General features: G+C 41.7%; 2 protein-coding genes across 2 annotated transcripts in view; one reads left to right on the forward strand and one right to left on the reverse strand.

Annotated features, from left to right (window-relative positions):
- Nucleotides 1–22,395, reverse strand: part of maea (macrophage erythroblast attacher, E3 ubiquitin ligase) — a 119,206-nt gene that overhangs the window by 88,424 nt on the left and 8,387 nt on the right. The window lies entirely within an intron of this gene.
- Nucleotides 5,602–21,335, forward strand: spon2b (spondin 2b, extracellular matrix protein). Its single transcript, XM_079500441.1, has 6 exons — nucleotides 5,602–5,722; nucleotides 7,020–7,288; nucleotides 11,661–11,884; nucleotides 14,050–14,241; nucleotides 15,161–15,347; nucleotides 20,233–21,335. The coding sequence occupies exons 2-6, from the start codon at nucleotides 7,039–7,041 to the stop codon at nucleotides 20,409–20,411; spliced, it is 1,032 nt and encodes a 343-aa protein (XP_079356567.1). The 5' UTR covers nucleotides 5,602–5,722; nucleotides 7,020–7,038; the 3' UTR covers nucleotides 20,412–21,335.

The following is a 22,395-nucleotide window of genomic DNA, read 5'->3' on the forward strand; positions in this document are numbered from 1 at the left end:
ACATACTACTTAACACCTGCCCCCTGTACAGACCACCTTCACAACACATACTAATTAACACCTGCCCCTGTACAGACCACCTTCACAACACATACTACTTAACACCTGTCCCTGTACAGACCACCTTCACAACACCTAATACTTAACACCTGTCCCTGTACAGACCACCTTCACAACACATACTACTTAACACCTGTCCCTGTACAGACCACCTTCACAACACATACTACTTAACACCTGTCCCTGTACAGACCACCTTCACAACATAACACCTGCCCCTGTACAGACCACCTTCACAACACATACTACTTAACACCTGTCCCTGTACAGACCACCTTCACAACACCTAATACTTAACACCTGTCCCTGTACAGACCACCTTCACAACACCTAATACTTAACACCTGTCCCTGTACAGACCACCTTCACAACACATACTACTTAACACCTGTCCCTGTACAGACCACCTTCACAACATAACACCTGCCCCTGTACAGACCACCTTCACAACACATACTACTTAACACCTGTCCCTGTACAGACCACCTTCACAACACCTAATACTTAACACCTGTCCCTGTACAGACCACCTTCACAACACCTAATACTTAACACCTGTCCCTGTACAGACCACCTTCACAACACATACTACTTAACACCTGTCCCTGTACAGACCACCTTCACAACACCTAATACTTAACACCTGTCCCTGTACAGACCACCTTCACAACACCTAATACTTAACACCTGTCCCTGTACAGACCACCTTCACAACACACACTACTTAACACCTGTCCCTGTACAGACCACCTTCACAACACACACTACTTAACACCTGCCCCTGTACAGACCACCTTCACAACACATACTAATTAACACCTGCCCCCTGTACAGACCACCTTCACAACACATACTACTTAACACCTGCCCCTGTACAGACCACCGTCTGAGGCCGGTCTCTTCCAAGTGGGACAAGAGACAAGGGTGTGGCTACACGAGGTAGCACTTTAGATTAAGGTCAAACATTAATTAACTGTTAATAAGACACGTATTAACAAAAAATACATGTTTATAAACAAATTATTTCTTTAATTTAATTTAATCAAGTAATTTATTTATTTGCTTTTACTCACACGGAACCGATGCGCACACGGCCACGCGCATGCATAATAGTCCTTTTTCTCTTCAAAATGAGACAAACTGCGATCTTTGAGTCTAAACTTTGATCACGCTAAGAAAGTGAAACCATTCCGCGGCGATGCATAGCCTGGAATGAGAATCTGGCTCAAATATGGATGGCTATCACTTCCGGGGCGGGCGGAAGTGACCCGTCTTGTAAGCTCTTAGCGCAGATTTCTTTGGCACTTAGGTTTAGGTTTATTTTTAGGTTTAGGTTTATTTATTTAGCATGTAGTACAAAAGATAGACAATACATATCAAAAAAACAAAAATACAATGCAAGGAAAGGAAGAAGCCAGCTGGCTTATTTGGAATCCTTTCCTGTATGAGGTCAATTGATTTAAAACAGATTAAAAGTTCAATTAAGAACAATACAAAAGTCTACAAGTTTGGCAAAGGGGGGCAGATGTGCAATAAAGAAATAAAAAACACACACAAAAAAGGGAAATAAACAATACAAACAACAAACACACAAAAGAAAATATAACGCATAAAAGTAAATCATGTAATCTACAGAGAGGAAGAAATAAGATATTTCTTTAGATGTTTTTTGAATATTGACAAGGATAATGAGGATTTAAGTGAAGCATCTAGGGAATTCCATAGACGAGGGCCTCTAAATTTGATGAAAGATTGATGTTTGGACGTACGACAAAAAGGTAATTCAAAATCATCTCTTTGCCTTGTGGGGTAGGAGTGAATGTCAGAAGTAACACGGAAAAAATTGTGAAAAGAAGAGGAAATGTCTTGTATGCATTTTTTGAATTTAAACATAAATAAACAGGTCTGAAAAACGTTTACTTTGTCAATGGGTAATAGTGAATATTTGATAAAGAGCGGGGCAGACGGCTCATACCGATTTGAATGTGAAATAATTCTCAGAAACCTTTTTTGAATGATCAGTAATTTAGAGAGATGTGTTGAATATGTAGCAGCCCAGACAATATTACAGTAATTAATATGAGGGAAAATTAAGCTATAATAGAGTGTTAAGTGACATGAAGGAAGAACAAAAGGGCAGATTTTTCTCAATATACCAAGCATCTTCATAGACTTCATACATACAGTATCAATATGTTGTTTCCAATTTAAATGTTCGTCTATAATGACACAGAATTTAGTATGTGGAACCTGGTAAATTTCAGAGCCATTGATTACAATTTTAGGTTTTTCTTTGGGAAATGTTTTGTTAATATTGCTAAAAATCATGAAGTTGCATTTTTTTATATTGAGAGTAAGCTTATTCAATTGAAACCATTGGAAAACATCCAACAATTCATCATTAACATATTTAACGAGAGTATTTAAATCCCTGTGTGAGGCAATGAGATTGGTGTCATCTGCAAATAAAATAGGAAGAAACTTATTGCAGTTCATGGTTAAATCATTAATATAAATCAAAAATAATAAAGGACCAAGTATGGAGCCCTGTGGCACCCCGACTGAGATTTTCAACTTTGCAGATATGCAACCATTGATACATACATATTGGTCTCTGTCTTCTAGATAATTAGAAAACCACTTGAGAGCAACATCCTGAAGGCCATATCTATTAAGTTTAGAAACAAGAATTTTATGATTTACAGTATCGAAAGCTTTGGTTAAATCCCCAAGAACAAATTTCTCATCTTCTAGAGCAGAAGAGATATTGTTAGCAAGCTGTAACAGAGCTTGTTCAGTTGAGTATTTCTTGCGAAATCCATATTGGTGGCAATAGAGGATGTTGTTCTGAAGTAAGTGAGCTGAAATTCTGGAATAGATAAGTTTTTCCAAAATCTTTGAAAAGCAGGGAAGAATTGATATAGGACGATAATTGCTAAAATTATTTGAATCTCCTGATTTGTGTAGCGGCACAACTTTTGCTATTTTGAGTTCATGCGGAACGACACCAGATTGTAAAGATAAACCAAAAATATGAGTTAAAGGTTGAATAATAAAATCAATTATTTCTTTGATGAAACTACTTCTGAACCCATCATGCCCTTCAGCAGAATTCTTTAAGTTTAAGACAATGCTTCTTACTTCAGCAATACTGGGGGGCTCAAAACTGCAGAGTGGAGAAAACTGACCCTTAATCAGACTAGCTGGTATTTCATCAGAATGTTAAAAATTTAAAAATCAACAAGCAATAGCATGGATCTAAGTTTCGCGAGGGGGATGAACAATCAACTTATCAAACTTCAAATAGGCATAGTTTCCTTTCTGACGTTCAGCCTTCATTTGTGGCAACAAATCCTTTCGTTTTTGCCTGACGCTTTCAGAGTAGTCTTCGTTGATAAAAAAGTTTGTGCCCTTCAGATTCTTAGCACGTTTGAAGATTTCTTCCTTGTCCTTGAATCTGAGGAGCTTTGCCACTATTGATCTTGGGCGACCTGTAGGATCATATTTGCCGACACGATGAGCTCTCTCAATTTCGATGAGTTTAGGGTCAATTTCAAGGTGGGTGGAAAACAGATTTTTTACTTTGGCACTGGTTCCACGTTCTGGCTTATAGGGGTAGCGCGCAGTGTTAATAAAATAAATAACCAATATAAATCCCTATTTTGGCCATGTCAAAAGAAATGCAAAAAAGCTTTCAAAAATCAGACGTGTCTGAAGTGAGTGGTGCTGTACTGTACTGTACTGTACTGTAGAAGCCCTCCTCCCTGGCCTGTGTGTCTGTGTCTGTGTGTTAGGCTGTGAAACAGTGACACTTGGTGGTGAACAAATGCTATAATGCTATTTTCGTGCTTGGACAGACAGACCCAGGGACCCAGGCCGGACACACATAGCTGTCTATATAGGAATAGTGAAAATAGCCAATCTACAAGTTTGAGCTACTTTTGCACGACACCCTTGTGCGGGAAAGAATAAAATAATGCATAAGTACTTAATCGATTGTTCGATTCATTGAAAAAGTAATAAATAGAATAATCAATATTTGCACCTGGTAGGTGTTCTGGACTCAAAGGATCAGGAAAAACAATGCATGCTGCCAATAAGAAAATGAAATGGGATTTCTGGAATTACAATCACTGTAAACAATTGTTATTGTGTGCCTGTGTGGTCCTGGACAGTACATAGGGCCATAGGCAATATTACTTTGAGTAAGTATATGAATAGGCAATTGGCACAAAGCCAATATGGATAGAACAAGTGAAAACAATGCTAGTCATAATGGCCAAACATATGCATTGTCTTATACTGCAGACAGAGTAATGGCTGTGCCATGAACTCAGGAAGAATCGTGGTAGAATTCATCGACATAACACAGTTCCACACATCCTGATACATCCATCAGCGGGATTAAACACATACAACAAAAACTAAAGTTTTTGTGTCAACATTACTGGGTTCTGGAAATCAGATAATAAAATCACAAGCATTAAAGGTCGGCTGTGTGTGTGTGTGTGTGTGTGTGTGTGTGTGTGTGTGTGTGTGTGCACGTGTTTCTGTGTTGTACAATAGGTGGGAGTGATGTGTTATGAGAAAAACGTGAGCATATGGAAATCATTAGATGTGGGCAGGACTTTAAAAGCTGATTCAGCAGACAGTGTGTGTGTGTGTGTGTGTGTGTGTGTGTGTGTGTGTGTGTGTGTTCCTTCTTCTAGAGCTGGGCCCTCCAAGGTAAGTGGGTCAGATGGCAGTTGTGCGCATCACAGCAGTCTACGGGTGGGGCGGGTCGTCTGCCATCTCCAACCACTTGGCATTGCCAACATGTCTGCAAGTTAATTATCAAGCATCCCCTCTAATGCCGTGGCAGGTAAACCGAGATGCAGCCCACATAGCATCAAGGACAAACTAGAAACTGTAACTGTGTCTCCAGAGCTACACATGACCCCTGTCTGTGTCTCCAGAGCTACACATGACCCCTGTCTGTGTCTCCAGAGCTACACATGACCCCTGTCTGTGTCTCCAGAGCTACACATGACCCCTGTCTGTGTCTCCAGAGCTACACATGACCCCTGTCTGTGTCTCCAGAGCTACACATGACCCCTGTCTGTGTCTCCAGAGCTACACATGACCCCTGTCTGTGTCTCCAGAGCTACACATGACCCCTGTCTGTGTCTCCAGACCTGCTCAACAGATCAGCCACTCCGATAGCCTTTTAAACGGACAGGGAGAGGAGACCAGCAAGGGGGCAAAGACTGAGAAGAAAAAAAGATCAAGTCAGAGTCTCAGAGATAAGACAGAGAGGAGGGGAAAGTAAAAGACAGGCAAGGCAGTGAAGGGAAGTGAGAGGGGGTGGCCTGGGTTGGGTGAATGAGGAGACAGCCAGAGGAGGGGGTGGACTGGGTTGGGTGAATGAGGAGACAGCCAGAGGAGGGGGTGGGCGAAGGGGGAAGTAGGCTAAGAGAGAGGGTAGTGAGGTAGAGGGGAGAAAGCGGGTGACACCTCCTAGAAAGTATAAAAGAGCTGAAATTGGACTTGTGAGATCGCAGTCCCTCTTCCAGACAGCCACACGCCCTGCTCTCCTCCTCTCCTCTCCAGCAGTCCACCTCTCCACTGCTCCTCAACCCTCTGCAATCATTCCATCTCTCATCTGGAACCCTGGGCAGAACCAGTGAGTAGTTTCTCCATTGTATCGCCTCCCATCTCGCTAGAACAGCAGGCATGATACTGGTTTTGATGTGATGTCTAATGTCTACATCATGAATGAATGAAGGAATGGATGAATGACAACATCATATGTATTGCAGGGCACTGCAAAGCATGCATATAACGGTAACTTTAATTCTGCAACAACAATTTCACGCCAAAAACATGTCCTGTATATTTAAAAGAAAAATGTTGTATGGCAAAGTCAGTACTGTAAAGGCATAAGAGCCATTTATCATAATTGCTGAGTAGTCACTGACTACTCAGCAATTATGATAAATGGCTGACTGACTACTAGTCAGTATTGTACAAATTGCCAAATTTTCAGCAATGCAAGGCCTCCTCACACATGTGTCAGCTACTGTAGGTTGTCTGACTGCATAGGCAACCTGGCAGCCACAGAACATTGTGAGAGTCACTTGAAAGTAGCTGAATTGAATTCATGTAAAACCCCTTGCGACCAATCATCCTCTCCAAGGCGGTCTTTATAGCTCACAGCCGAGTTGTTGAAAATGAGGTGGTGTGAAATTCTTTGCCTGTGACTAACAGGGCATGCTTGTTAAACACTGATGCTGCAGCCAGACGTCTGCCCTTCCTCATCTGTTCCCTCAACACTCGCTCTCCTCCTGTCAGATATGAGTGGGGGTCGGGCAGCCAAGGGGCTTCGGTTCAACTAAGCATAAAGCAATAAAGCACAGATGCAGCTCTCATACACCCAACTCTCGACCAAGAAGAAAAAGACGGCATCCGTGTGCATTGCGTAATACTGTACATAAATCAAAGAAGAACATCAGATCATATAACTCACACAAAACTGAGCACTGAGCAGGTAGGGCTTTCCAAACAGTGGTTCAAAGTTATTTTACATACTCCTGAGTGTAAAGGTGCCACAGTAGACTAGGTACATTTCAGCAATTTTTACATTACATTTTTTAAGGCTTTTATGCCTCTATTGACAATAGGCTGACAAGGAATCGGGAGAGAGAGATGGAGAGTGACACGCAGCAAAGGTCGGGATTCGAACCTGCAACGCGCTGTCAGGCATTAGCCTGCCCTATACTATAGCCTAGGTTCCCGGACCACTACGCCAGCAGCCTGGGGCCTCGGGCCAATTGCAACAATATTTTATAGGAAAATCTCAGCTATGTCCGAGTTTGATGGAAGCATCTACAGTATAAAGTCCCATTGATTTACATATTGCATCATGGCATACATTCTAAAATGCCCCTGCTCTCTCTCTCTCTTTGTACCACTTAACCTAGACCTTGGACACCACCTGCCATGGACACCACAAAGCCTCTGTGTTTGGTCTCTGGAGCGTTCCAGAGTCTCTCCAGCGTGACCTCGGTGCTGACATTGATCTTCATGGGGTACGGCGCTCTGGCCATGCCTGTACCCACTGACACGCCCCTCTGCACCGCATCCGATATCGCTCACTACAGCCTCAGCTTTACAGGAAAGTGGAGCCAAGCTGCCTTCCCCAAGCAGTACCCGGTCTACCGGCCCCCCGCACAGTGGTCAAATCTGATTGGTGAGTAGACAAGACAGTGTTCTGATTGGTTCAGACCCCATTTAGACTGAGACGTTTTAAAAGATATCACAGAGTCGGTGTCAAAAAGTTGACCGTATACACTTAATCGAATCAATTAATCTATGTGTCTACACTAAAACAACCAAAACGGCAACGGCAACTGAATGCACCTGTAGTATATATGGCCAGTCTGTAGGTGGTGCTGTAGCACTAGCTGGCACAAAGCCTCAAAAAGAGAGAAGAAGACATGATGCCAGTGTTGCCATGTCTGTTTATTATAAGCGACTTTGGGCTTCTTTTTTGGCTTGTTAAGTGTATAGTTTATTATTTGGTCTTGTTTCCTATGATATGATTTTATTTTATTGTATTTGATTTAGCACATTATACAAACTAAATAATGAAACATACAAAAATACAGAAAAGGGAAAGTGCCTGGTTGAGGCAAGTAGCCCAATGGGCTACGTGTAGAGGCTACAAGATAGACTACAATAAAACATTTAGGTTAGGGTTGATTGTATAGATTTTCCTAAATACATGATTGGACTATATTAAAAAAAAGTATAAAATAAAGTATTCTAATTAAAAAATATAACACTTAATCTACAGTAAGAGAAAAAACATATTTATTGTCATCTGGTCAATCAGAATGTTTGTTGTTCTGTTTCAAAAATATTACACATTTGTCACTTTGTTTTCCATGATTTTTAAATATCAGATCTACAAGCTCACAACGTGTCACATCACGACACAAACTTGTAGATCTGCTATTCTCAAATAACCTGGTCCTTTTGGGGTTGTTTTCATAGACCTGGTTGCTTATTTCTCTCACACAATCTGGCAACACTGCAGACACTCCGATGTAAACAAAAACAGACAGGAGAATGCTATTCTCCATGTCCACTTGTTGCCGACGGTGGTGGTGTGTAGGAGCAGTACATTAGCTGTAAAAGCCCTAACTATTTTCTGCAGGACAAATGCAATGTATACAACGCTGGGTGCTGCCATCTTTGTTTATTATTGTTCGGGGGTGGCGCATGCGTCTTAAAACACACTTGAATATCTTCTTTACAAACATATCAACAACTCTGGTTAACAAACTGCCCTCCCACTCTGGGCTCTTTGGTGTAGAGCACATTACAAACTTCTACAAAAACCTAGGTGTTTGTAAAGACGATTTTAAACTAGTTATGGTAACAACTGATGAGGTAATTAAGAAACTGAGTGCCCTCCAACCCCACAAGGCCACAGGACATGACAACATTCCCTCCAAATTTCTCAGAGACTCAGCCATCTCTATAGCTCCAATCATCACCCACATAGTAAACCTCTCCATCAAACAGGGACAGGTCCCCCAAGATTTCAAACTGGCCAAAGTAACCCCCTTGCACAAGAAAGGGAGTAAATTAGACCCCGGCAACTACCGCCCTATTTCTATTCTTAGTTCCATCTCGAAAGTGATGGAAAAAATAGTCTATGAACAGGTTGAAAAGTATCTTGCCACTAATAAATTATTGTACGAGTTCCAATCTGGCTTCAGAACATCCCACTCCACTGACACATGCCTCCTCTATTTGAGCGACCACATCAAACAAGAGGTGGACGCTGGCAAATACTGCGGCATGGTCATGCTGGACCTCCAAAAGGCTTTTGACACCGTGAACCACTCCATACTGGTTAACAAGCTAAAAGCAATTGGTTTCGATAGCACATCAGTGAGCTGGATGCAATCCTACCTGGAGGGGAGAGAACAGATGGTGGAAGTGAACGGAACACTGTCCCCCCCCCTCCCAGTGAGCTGTGGCGTTCCACAAGGAAGCATACTAGGGCCTCTACTGTTCCTAATATATGTAAACGACATGACTTCAGCCTGTGACTGCAACTTGTTCCTGTTCGCAGATGACTCAGCACTGCTGGTCTCGGACAGGGACAAACTGCAGGTTGAAAATGCCCTCAGCTCTGAACTCGGTAGAATCTGCACCTGGCTCGCTGATAACAAACTATCTTTACACCTGGGAAAAACTGAATCCATTCTCTTTGGCTCTATTAGTAATCTCAGCAAGGCAAATGGCTTCTTGGTTAGAGTGGGTGACAATGTTATCACACGTAAAGATGAAATTACCTACCTAGGTTCCATCCTGGAGGCTAATCTTTCCGGTGATAAAATGGCCACCAACGTAATCAAAAAAGTCAACCATAGAACAAGATTCCTCTACAGGATCTCCTCACTGGTCAACAAAAACACCTTGAAGACCTTAACAGGAGCCCTTGTACAGGGTTTCTTTGACTATGCATGCACCTCCTGGTACCACAGCACCTCAAAGGCCCTTAAAACCAGGCTCCAGACTTCCCAAAACAAACTGGTCAGGCTCCTACTTGATCTAGCCCCCCGAACCCACCTCACCCCTGCCCACTTCGACAGGCTGGAATGGCTTAGGGTCGACGACAGAGTACAGCATCTTGCAATGGGTCTGGTCCACAAGATTCGATACACCACCAAGATACCCATGTACCTGTCTAGATACTTCCTTAATGTTAACGAAGTCCACACCCACAACACCAGAGGGAGTGCAACGAACCATGTACAACCCAGATTCGGCACAAACAAGGGACTAAATTCTTTTCGCTCCTATGCCACTAAAATGTGGAACGCCCTACCAACTGTCATTAAGACATGCGAATCCCTTGACTCTTTCAAAACCGCTCTCAAAGGGCACCTACGGTCGGCTGCAATTCGAAACTGGCCCCTGTAAAATCGGAATCCCTCAAACACGAACGCAAGGACAACACTAGAGACGGTCGCGGCCACACAGCCAACTCAAGGTATGGCCACTGAGCCAACTTGGGGACCCAACGCAAGGACAACAAAAGAGACGGTCACGGCCACACAGCCAACTCAAGGTACGGCCACGGAGCCGACTTGGGGACCCAACGCAGCTCCTCCAAGGAAAACAAACAAATTAACGGAGCTGAACGTGAATCCCCCCCACCGCCCACCCCTTTTTTCCCCCTCACTGTATATGTTTCTTTTCCCTTTTTACCTCCTTTATGATGAATTCCTGTTCTGTCTATAGAAGTGTCTATTTGTACGTCTCTAAATGTTTTGATGATTTGAACATGGTGGACCCTGTTGGAAACAAGTGTAATGCTTAATTGGGTCGTCCACTCACAGTTAACAGCCTTTGTATTGAGTTTGTGCCTGAAATGTACTGTAATTCTGCAAACTGTTAATAAATTCTTCAATCAATCAATCAATGTGGGCTCTTGCGTCATCGGTTCAGGAAATATGCGGATTCGGACGTCCACACAGTGGCGCAAAAGTTGCGGTTTCATATTTATCCACTCTGGGACCCGGTTTCAAAAATGAACGGATTCATTCACCGTTTTGGTCGGCAGTGTGTAGATGAAAGGGCAAAACGATACAAAAGTTATGCGGTTTGACTGCGGATCGTCTCAGTGTAAACACCCTCTCAGTTACCTGAAAGTAATGTACAGCCATTTCTTCAGCCTTTGTTGTGCACACTGTGCGCCGACTCGAAGAATAGCCTTCACAGTGAAATCTTGAAATTACTTTTGATTGATTGAAATGTTTATTTAGAATATAGCCTTTTTTGAGGGGCCTATATACAGCTTTTGTGCACACACGTCTCAATATTTGCCATTGACAATGAAAGGAGAAATTAGGTAAAATGTCCGCCAAATATTTGTGGCCACAAACATTAAATGCCATTGACAATGAAGGGAACGTCATATGTAGACGAGCAAATCGGCTAACCAATCACATGAATTCAGTTGTTCATAAGATGATGTATATGATGTGTAATGAAAAAGTGCCCCTCACTTCACACAGGTGTGATTTTTTTTAAACAAATAAAAGCAAATAATTCATAATAACCAAGTACCAGTACCAAAACAAAATAAAAAAGTATATTAAAAAACGAATGGAAAGAAGCATGGCTTATAGCTCCCATCCCTTCTCCATCAATACTAAATATCAGTCAATAATCTATTCCAAATACTTATAACTAAATCAGTGATATTTTTACATATATAAATAAATATTACATTTCTACACATACAGTATACTTATTCCATGCACACCACACCCCCCCCCCCCCCCCCACCCTTCATCCCTGTACCTAATTAAAATCACATATTTGTGCTTAATTTAAACTGTTTCATGTTTGCACATTGTTTTAACTCCACCGTAAGACCACTTTAACACTGATTGTGTAAAGATGGGCTCTAATGGGTCAATTTATACAATCAGCATTAATAATGCTCAGGATGTACCAATTTGTTCAGCTAAAAGTAATGCACACCATATTTATGTACTTATATAATGCTGGCTATTCCTCCCTCATCTCCTCTTAAGGGGTGACCCACAGCACTGACTTCCACATGTGGCAGCGTAATGGCTTTGCCAGTAATGGAGTGAGGGAGTTCACAGAGAAAGGCGAGGCCTGGGCGCTGATGAAGGAAGTCCAGGCGGCCGGTGAGCGCATCCAGAGTGTATACGGGGTTTTCTCAGCTTCCGCTGCCATGGGAGGGACCGCACTGATGAACACCCCGTTTGAAGTCTTTGCCAGGCACTCATATGTAAGCTGCTCCAACGCTTGGCTTCTTTCCAAACAGTGAGCGGAGACCAAATGTGTGTTATCTAAACACTATATTCACATGGGGGCCATTTTGGTCTTACATCATCGGGGGGATTGTAAGAGCCACGGAGTATGAGGTAAGAGCAAATTGGCCTCCAATGTAAATAATGGTCAGCTGCAAATTAGATTTTAACCATTATTTCATACTTCGGCTATTCAAAGATAGCAGCAGATAGCATAGCAGATATAGGCTACAAGCTCACAGTGCATCACAATATATATATATATATATATTATATATATATATATATATATATATATTATTTTTTTATTTTTAAAGCAAACATTTTTAACTCAAAGCTTTGCTTCTGGGGCTGCCTGGAACAACATATTTTGAGATGCGGGTCCACGGCCAAATACGTATAATTTTGGGGGTCCTTGACATGAAAAAGGTTTGAGAACCACTGACAAAAAAACGTTTTTTTGAAAACCGTTAAGATTTAGAAGACATTTTTAGAATCGGCCTCAGGTCTTTGTTAAAGATATTGTTTATTATTTTGGTTCTGGCCGGAACAACTTGTAAAACCTCAAGGTTATCCCTAGACTAAGTGCCGGAACAAGGCTTAGTATCCCACTGTTGTTTCAGCCTGGCAACAACTTAGTCTACTTCTATTCCCAGTTGAAGGTGAAGCCCACTAAAATGGATGGTACAGCATATTACATAACAATGCTAAACTGGCTAGAGGGATTTCCACAGTGTCTCTAGTGGCAGGTTGAATTAGTATACTGGTTTTCAAAGTGGAGGCCAATAGAGCGCGAAGTCCTAACAGTCGCTCATCCCCTGGTTCATGGACGTTTTTCTCTGGAGAATAACATGGGGTCATCTTAAAGTCGTCTCATATAAGAATTGCAGTCCAAAAATAAACAAAAGAAATTGTCAGGGAGGTGTCTGTATCATATTTCATGTAGTAGTTTCTAGCGGAAATGTAAAGTAGTAACAATAGCGTTTTCTCTCAGTCAGTTGATTCTTCATATCCATATGAATGAAACGGCCAGGATGATTTGTTTATTTTTCAAACACAGTTCTTATATGAGGCGATCTAAAATCCCCCTATGGGGATTACAATGCAAATAAAAAAGTACATGAACCAGTGGACTTAGCCCCCTCTACCGACATTGACGTCAGACTTCGGTGCTCTATTGGAAAGAAAGGAAAGACACATTGTGACACAACAATGAAAAAACGTTGTGAAAATGACAAAACAAACAATATAATAAATGAAATGTTTCATTTCATACCATTATTTGTACCAGTTTAAACTGGATGTTGAACTGGAATTTGCGTGTGCATGGCTCTAAGTAAACTAGAATAAAAATATTGATAAAGTACTTCAATGTTGATATAGCTCTAATCAGATTCATGGCTTTAACGTTAAAATGCAGTAGTTGTATGCTTCAAGTTTGAATGATTCAAGTTAATCTCATTAACTGTCTTGATATGTGCTCTTCTTGGGGGGTTTTGCTATTGCTCTCTGATTTTTGCTTAGCATGCTGCTTTGACAGTCTATAATTCAGAGAATATCTCCCAGAGCACGGAGCCTTTAGCGCCAAGTTTAACTGTATACCATTTGTTGCAATAAATGGTGAATGTACTTTGACATGAGTGTTTCCTGTATAAAATGCTATTTTCAAACATGCAAAAACAATTTCACGATAGGGGCCGCAGGCTGCATGTTAAAGTTTGGTAATACCTGGTTTAGTACAAAATGTCATAACATTTGAATTACGCTTGCATTACATCATTATGCAGTAAACTCTGCATAATAATAATGTCCTACTGATGGAGCATCCTGGTGGGCCATGAAAGATGGGGGATACATCTGAGCAGTGTTAGTGTTGGAGAGGAGCAAAGGATTTCTCCTTTTTAGAGATTCTCCTTTTAGAGTGGGAGGAGATGATGGACACAGAAGTGATGGAAGCAGAGTTTGGAGGACTCTTGATGAGTGATAAATATGGATAACCAGAAGAATGTTCATATGTACATTTTCTCAGGTGAATTCTTATGGTGAGAGGTGAAAGAGTTCATTGAGGCTCTTGTTTAGCCAGCGTTTTTATTTCATTTTAATTGAAGCAAGTGAAATCACCTCTCGCATCTATTTTCTCCAGCTCTCATTCATCGTGCGCATCGTGCCCAGTCCAGACTGGTTCGTGGGCATGGACGGTGTTAACCTGTGCGAGGGCGACCACTGGAAAGACAATGTTTCTCTGGATCTCTTCCCCTACGACGCCGGAACGGACAGCGGGTTCACCTTCTCCTCTCCTAACTTTGAGACCATCCCTCAGGACAAAGTCACACTGGTGAGTCAGCCTGTGCAGAGAGCAATGCTCTTCACTAGTTATGCCTTACAAAAGGTAACAGGTCTCAGGAGCCACTTTACATGAATTTAACAATTTCAGTATGGTTATGTGGTCAGTGTTTGAATTTAAGTTACAAAATGCTATCCACTTTACTACAAACCATACGTATGGGTGGGACAGGAGTTCCTGTATATTGTATGTGTTCTGTCAGCTTCACTTATTACTACTCAGTACTCACATGGTCAATGCTATTTGGCTATAATGTGGTAGTATTGAGGACATTGACTAAAGGACAACAAGGTGTAGCACATTCATGGGAACATAGCATGTTGTCTGCTCGGGGACTTCCCTGTGGTTCGACCTCCCGTTAGTGCGAACATGCATTAAGGTTGGCGAACATGCATTAAGGTTGGCGAACATGCATTAAGATTGGCGAACATGCATTAAGGTTGGCAAACATGCATTAAGGTTGGCAAACATGCATTAAGATTGGCGAACATGCATTAAGGTTGGCAAACATGCATTAAGGTTGGCGAACATGCATTAAGATTGGCGAACATGCATTAAGGTTGGCGAACATGCATTAAGGTTGGCGAACAACGAACATGCGCTGCTCCCGTGCTTGCGGTTATGTTTAGGTTAGGGTTAGAGATAGGGTTAGTAAGGTTAGTAATGGTCGAACTAACGGGAGGTCGTACCAATGCCATGCTGCAGTCTGCTCCTCATCCTTTATAGTAGATCTGTGATTGTTTTCATTAACTGAATAATTGAGAAGTGAATAATTTATTGCATATATTTTTTCAACAAACCGGAGGTGAAAAACCCTTAATAGATCTTTTTATAATTATCTAAATCGATTGATTAGTCACAACTCACGAGCCCACGGTTTGTTTTGCCTTCTTCACATTTCCCTCATTAGATTACGTCTTCCTTCCCGAGCCACCCTGCCAACTCTTTCTACTACCCGCGTCTCAAACACCTCCCCCCCATCGCCAAAGTGACACTTACCAAGATCAAGAAGACCAATAATCTCATCAGCCTCCCTGTGGAGCCCACCCAGTCCAACCTACTGCCATCGGACAACGAGATTGAAGACAAGCTCATAAGTAAGTTGAACTAAAGCTCTTAAAAAAGGACCACTTCACCATTTTCCACCTAGCTTCATATAATTGATCCTCCGCTCATTGTAAGATGGCACCGTTTCACTCTGTGTGTTAGAGGAGTGCTGTGGACAGTTCAGAAACATGCCTGCAGAAACAGCATTGGTAGGCAACGATTTGATGTTTGTTTTGATGTAAGAACAATGGCTTCTATGTCAGTGTACTAACCTTCCAAGAAGAGGAACGCTGCACTTTCTATTAGCATAGAATCCCATTCAATTATGCAATTGCTAGGCAGGTTTATGGACTGTGCATAGACAAAGAGACAAAGAGCAACAACACGTAAATAATTGTGGCATCTTATAATGATGAGGAGATAAGGTGGAAATGTATTTTCTGTTTCCTAATGAGATCTGAGAGACAAGGTGACTCATGTCACTGAACAAACACTATAGTAGGTAAATAATTCCAACAAAACATGCTACAAAGACTTTGAAGAACAAAGATTGTTCCTTCAAATGGAACAATCTAAACACACCAGAGAGACACAAAGAGAGAAGAACACAAATCAGATGAAAAGGAGTCATACTGTTGGGTAAGGAAAAAAAAGAGAAAGAAAATAAAGAAAAGCCATAATAAAAAAAAGTATATTTAATATTGTGTAGAAGCAAAACACAGACTAATGTACTGAAAAAGAATGCCGGTATACTTATATTAAAGGGTCCAAAAAGCCCACATGCCAGGCACATTGAGCATAAAAGAAACACTGAACAAAAAGCTTGTCTCCCTGCCCGTCTAACTGTGAATAGTACATTGATGACATTCATTGTACGATGACTGATGATGACACATCAAAAGTAATGGGAGCAGGGAGTGGGAAGAGGATTGGAGTTGTGAGTCCATTATTGTGTTATATGAAAACTTTTACCCATTCAGACCTGAGGCCGATTCTACAAATGCCTTCTATATCAATAGTCCTTATCACACTTTCAAGATTTAAAAAAAAAAGTTCAAAAATAGCAGATGTACAAGCAAGTCAGTGATGTACTGTGAGCTTGTATATCTGCTCTTTTTGAATAGCCAACACTAAAATCTAAAATGATAGACACTTTCTGGGTTTTAATGGGGTAAATCTTTTTTTAAATACGATTAAAAAAAAGCAAAGAAAAATCATACAGTATGCTGCCCTGACAGTACAATCTTAACCCGATAATTGGGAGTGGTAGAAAACTTCTGGAAAAAGCTAGCAGAGAGCTCACGTCAGCCAGGCAGTAAAGCTAACAATGCCATAATCAGATCCATTGTATGGAACAACTGTAAAGATTTAACTCGCCATCACATTAAGGCTGTGTAACCCTGACTACGCGTCAACAAACAAGACGCAGGGGCCAAGAATCTGTTGTGGTTTCCAGGATGTCCGTCCTTCCTTCAATCTACCCCTCCCTCCATGTATACTTTCTCCTCCTCGTCAATCTCTGTCTCTTCTCTTCAGTACTACGTATGTAATATGACCTGATTGGAACTATTTCAAATAAATTATTGCATGCTCAATTTTGGAATGAATGGCATAAAACACAGCAAATCTGATTATTTAGAGATGAAGAGAGGATTTGTCTTTTGTGGTAATCAGATGACATTATATTCCCCGCAAAAAGTGATCCGTTACCTACTCCTACCAGTCATCCCTCCTTGCCCACACTCTCCCATCCCTGCTTCCCCTCTCTCTGTCATTACCTCCCAGTGACCTGTTTATAATGGAAGCACAAGACGATGAAATATGCCAAATTCAGCCTTGCCTCGACTTACGTGTTCCATCTGTTCCATGTCTCCATTCGTCCTTCCGTCCATCCCCTCCTTCAGACCCTCTGCTTTTCGAATCCTCTCCAACAAATTCAGTCTGTGATACATATCAGCTTTTTACAGGCTCATAATAAGGTGGGCTGTTATGGGCTTGACGCACAGAGTAAGACTAAGCGAGGGTTTAGACTAGAGGGAGAAGTGATGGAGGATGAAGGGGACAGGTGGGAGGAAGACAGAATGGCAAGAACCAAGCGTAAAACATTTCAGGTTTCAATAGTCACTGGTTTAATTCCACAGATCAGCTGGGAGAAGCTGTGAAGTGGTGAATTAATGCACTCTCTTCTTAGAACTACAGTTAACCCCTTAAGCCCTACAGTAGGTTATGCCAATTCATTCATTTTCATATATATATTCATATACTGTAACATAACGAAAATAGCTGATCTACCAGTAAGCTTATTAACGCGTCGGGGTTGGATGGCGACACGTTGTGAGCTTGTAGATCAGTATTTTCTGGAAAACAAATTATATATTCATAAATATATATTTAAATTTGGCCAAGATAGACAAGCAAGGGTTAATATGGTTAACCCATTAAAACCGGAAAACCATGATTTTATACTACTAGTCCTTACCCGTTCTGAATATATGAACAGCAAATGATGTTCAGTGTGGTGTCGAAACAGCGCGTGTGTTCACGTCAACATGCCCCGTCCGAGTTGTTTTCCCCGTGTGGGTCTGTTACGCGGAATTTCCCTGTGTGGGTCTGTTACGCGGAAAAGTGTGTCCCAGTATTAATCTGTGTCCGTCCCAACATGCATTTCACTGGTGACCCGGAAACTGTCCCAACATGCATTTCACTGGTGACCCGGAAACTGTCCCAACATGCATTTCACTGGTGACCCGGAAACTGTCCCAACATGCATTTCACTGGTGACCCGGAATAGGACAGACACACGACAGACAGCGATCGGTGAATTTAGTAATGATACTATAATTCAAAAAATAGCATATATATATATCTTGAACAATTATGCGAATCTTTGACCACACACACACACAGCACTGATATGAGTTTTTCAGAAAACCGTTTTTTGCATCTGCCTCAGGTCTTAACGTGGTATAAGTTGAGCAAGGCACTTATTCTCCAACTGTTCCCTGCTCACTAAGCAATACTTAGAAGACTGTGGTTGCACTTTACTGGCCAGCTCCCGCTGCATGTGTGTGCAACCATTATGTCTACGGAGCAGGGTGGTGCTGCTGGAAAAGTATACACCCCAGCAAACCATTTAATAAAAAGAAAATTGAAAAGAAAAGACTGATCCACATTCCGGGGAGTTATATGGCAATAACAACAGCTGCCAGAATATTTTAACAAGACACGGATGCATATGGTTCTGCATGTGCAGCAGGTCACCACTTAGCCTAATGGGATTCCCTTTCATTATAACGTTTACTTTGGCTTACGTGAGAATACGGACGGGTGCATTTATGGTGCAAGAGTGTTATTATATTACAGCTACACAGTCTATATATACACATATGGAAATCTCATATGAATCAATTTATCCATGTTCCTATACCAGTTATTAACAATTTTAACCTAGTTGGCCAGGGTCCCTCAAGGCTCTATGCCACATACTGTACTCTAGTATTTCCCTCTACACCAAATCTTTGCCGAAAATAGCTGACAGACCAGCTCACAATGTTTCATGTTGCAATGTGTTGTGAGCTTGTACACATCTACTATTTTCACCGAACGTTAGCCACAGAATAGGGATGCAAGGATTTAAGCGTTAAAATATGGACACATATAACCTAAAAATATGGTGCTTTCCATTGAGCTATACATTATTCCAATAATTTCTATTCCACATCCACGATGAGAATATCAAAACTGATTCTAAACTCAAAATGTGTCAAGTGCTGGGAAATCATACAGTTGGAGGCCATCGATATTGTCCTTTTCTTTTTGCTGAGGTTTGCGTGATCTGCACAAAAGGACAGTTAACCCATTTTGGGCGGGAACCCCTTTTGGCGTTTTAAACATTATGTTATAATTTAGCTATTGAAAAATAGCAGATCTACAAGCTCATAGCGCGCCACCGCGCTACGAGCTTGTAGATCTGCTATATTTGAAAAATCGTGAAAATATTTATTTCAGAAAACTGGAGGATTTAGAAGGATTTTTTAAAATGTTGAGGTCAGGCCTAAATGGGTCAAATGATAAGGGACAATATCGGTGGCACCCAACTGTACCATTGCAATATTATCCAACAGAAGGTCAGTGCTTCTCAAGTTGTCATCAGCGTTCCTTGAGGGGGTTCCAAACGGAACCTCAAAGATTTGTACACTCTAAGACAGTGGTTCCCAAACCTTTTTCATGTCAAGGACCCCCAAATTGACACTCATTAGCCTGCGGACCCCCATTAGAAAAGATATGCCAAGGACTCAATTCTCAACCGTTTTCATTTCAAGGACCCCCAGTTTGACCTGAATTAGGCTACGGACCCCCATTTAATGGCATTTTTATCTCTGGGACCCCCAATGTATATTGTAATATCAAAGTTAATTTAACTTAACGAGAGTGTACAAATGGAACCAAATGGACCCGTTAGGTTCCATTTGTACACTCTCAGAGTTAAATTAACTTTGATTTTACAATGTACACTCTCTCGAGTTACAGACCCCTAAGGGTCCATTTGGTTCCTATAATTATCATTTAGATGGGGACCCCCTGGAACTCTCTCAAGGACCCCTAGTGGTCCCCGGACCCCACTTTGGGAACCACTGCTCTAAAGCCTTAACCACACCAAAAGGTGCAAACGGTTGCAAGGAGTTAACGCTAAAACCGTCTTGACCCTTTGGTGTGGTTTGGGCCATTGAATTCCATGCGTTGAATCACTACGGTCAACGTGCAACAAGACATATCACACCACAGGGACAACGGTAAAACCGTCTTGACCCTTTGGTGTCTTGACCCTTAAGAGTCATGCAGGTCCTTGAAATCAAAAGGTTTAAGAACGACTGGTATAGATGATGCATTTGGTTATCAGTGTAAACTAAGCATGCTCTCCCCCTCTCCCTGCAGATACCCCACTGGACTGTGAGACGTCAGTGTGGTCCCCCTGGGGTTTGTGCAAAGGCAAGTGCGGAGACTCGGGCGTGCAACACCGGACTCGCTATGTCCTCATGCACGCGGCCAACCATGGAGTGGCCTGCCCCCTGCTGGAGGAGGAGAAGAAGTGCACCCCGGACAACTGTTTATGACTAGGCCAAGAGCAGAGAGAGCGGAGGAAGAGGAAGGAGAGGAAAGAGAGGAAGGAGAGAAAACAGAGGAAAGGAAGAAAAGGACGGAGATTGAGGAACAACAAAAAGAGGTCTACCGTGTATTCATGTAAAGCCTAATGCATGAGGCGTCACACGCCGAAAATAGCAGACCTACAATTTCACAACAAGTGTGAGGTTCTTCGTTGGGCTAATCCCCTTCCGCATCGCCACAGCGGATCATCCGTTTTCTGAGTCTCTCTCGGTGACTCCCATCACTGCCCTCTCAACCCCTCCTCCCTCATTTGCACATGATTGTCCAAACCATCTCATCTCAACCTCACCTCTCTGGTTTTATTCCCAAACTTGCTAACCTGGGATGATCCTCTAACATTTCTGATCTTGTCCTGCCGTGTCACTATAATGAGAAACCTCCCATCTTTTCGTCAGTGCCACTATTTCCAAGCTGAGGTTGTACAGTAGGTCTGCTATTTCTGGTGCGTGCCGCGTGGCGCCATTGTGTGACAAAGTATGAATCAGGTTTCAGACAGACTATGATTGATGGATTGACTGATTCATTGACCAGTGGTATTGCAAGAACGACTGTCTTGACTCTTGAATACACCGCCTTGAAAATCTGCCCATAAAGAGTTACATTTACAGATCTAGCACTAATGCAAAACTGTGACATTAAGTAGAGTGCAAAGAACAACTATTTTGTGATTCAAATAAACTAGGATAGCCTACCAGGTAAAGCTCAATCCTAGTATGTGTCTAAAACAACATTCTTAGCATTTGTGGTTGAGAAAAAACAAATCTAAATAACAAAACCTATGTGAACAACTAAGTAACAACATGTACACAGTATGTACTAGCATCTATCAAACTGGTAGTGACAAGAAGGGATATACGGAAAGAGGAGTGATGGGTGTGAAGTGCAGTCGGAAGAGGGGGGGGGGAGTTCAACTTCATTCCACAGCCAGAAGCCAGGGAAGGGAACATAAATGGAGGGGGACATCGGTCAGCCAGCAAATCAGACAGAAAACATGTTGCTTCAATGACATATGTCTGAAATGACAATGATTCCCACCCAACTACATGTGTCCTGTTCTAACTATATGCAGTGTTCAAAATGTAGTGTTTACAGAGCCATTGTTGTTTCTTTCCCACAAAGACAAAGGATATATTTATAACAGGATTTTAACCTGTAGTGTACAGTATATTAATTTTGACAGTAATATCTATTCTTTTATGATGTTCAGGTATTAGTACAATCAAAGATAAATCTTTGTGATGAAGAAGATGTACCTTTTTGTAAAATAGTTGGTGGAACTGCATTGGTGTTCCTTACGTCAGTGTGTGCTCTGTATGCTCAATAAAGTGTAGATACATGCAAACAAAGTGTTTACAGGTATGCTTTGAGAAGGGAATACATATTACACAAAGAAGTAAACATTCACAAGGAAGTGAACAAGTAAACATTTATCAAATATACAATCTATCAATTGGGGGGAAAATCCAATTAATTACAGGAGTCATACGGTGTTAATCAGTTGTTTACACATACAGTAGGTAGGCAAATATCACCCTCGAAACGAGACAAATCTACCATTGCAAAAAAGAAAAAAATGCCCATGTCAGATTTGGTCTGGCCCCGCTCAGTTGAAATCATTGGATTTCACTCCCTCTGAAGTACTGAGGGACCAATCAGGAACCAGTATGTCTACGCAGTCCTTATTAGTCTGGCCAGGCTATAGGCAAATATGCCCATATTAGATCTCTAACTCAATATCTGACATGCAATTTGGTAGTCCCAGGTCAAGGAGGTCAATGGGCAGAAAAATGACACACAACACACACATGCACGCACGGCCACATGCACGCAGAGAATTATAGATAATCCATCCTAATCTACCCAGAAATCCAGGAATCATGGCTCTGTTAGAGCTTGGCCTACAATACAATGCCTTGCTACAAATCAAATCAT

Source organism: Electrona antarctica (genome assembly GCF_951216825.1).
Source record: "Electrona antarctica genome assembly, chromosome: 1".
Taxonomy (NCBI): Eukaryota; Metazoa; Chordata; class Actinopteri; order Myctophiformes; family Myctophidae; genus Electrona; species Electrona antarctica.

Coding starts and splice junctions, on each gene's coding strand:
- spon2b (XM_079500441.1), top strand. CDS start 7,039: ATGGACACCACAAAGCCTCTGTGTTTGGTCTCTGGAGCGTTCCAGAGT. Junction 7,289..11,660: donor ACAGTGGTCAAATCTGATTG/GTGAGTAGACAA, acceptor TCTCCTCTTAAG/GGGTGACCCACAGCACTGAC. Junction 11,885..14,049: donor TCTTTGCCAGGCACTCATAT/GTAAGCTGCTCC, acceptor TATTTTCTCCAG/CTCTCATTCATCGTGCGCAT.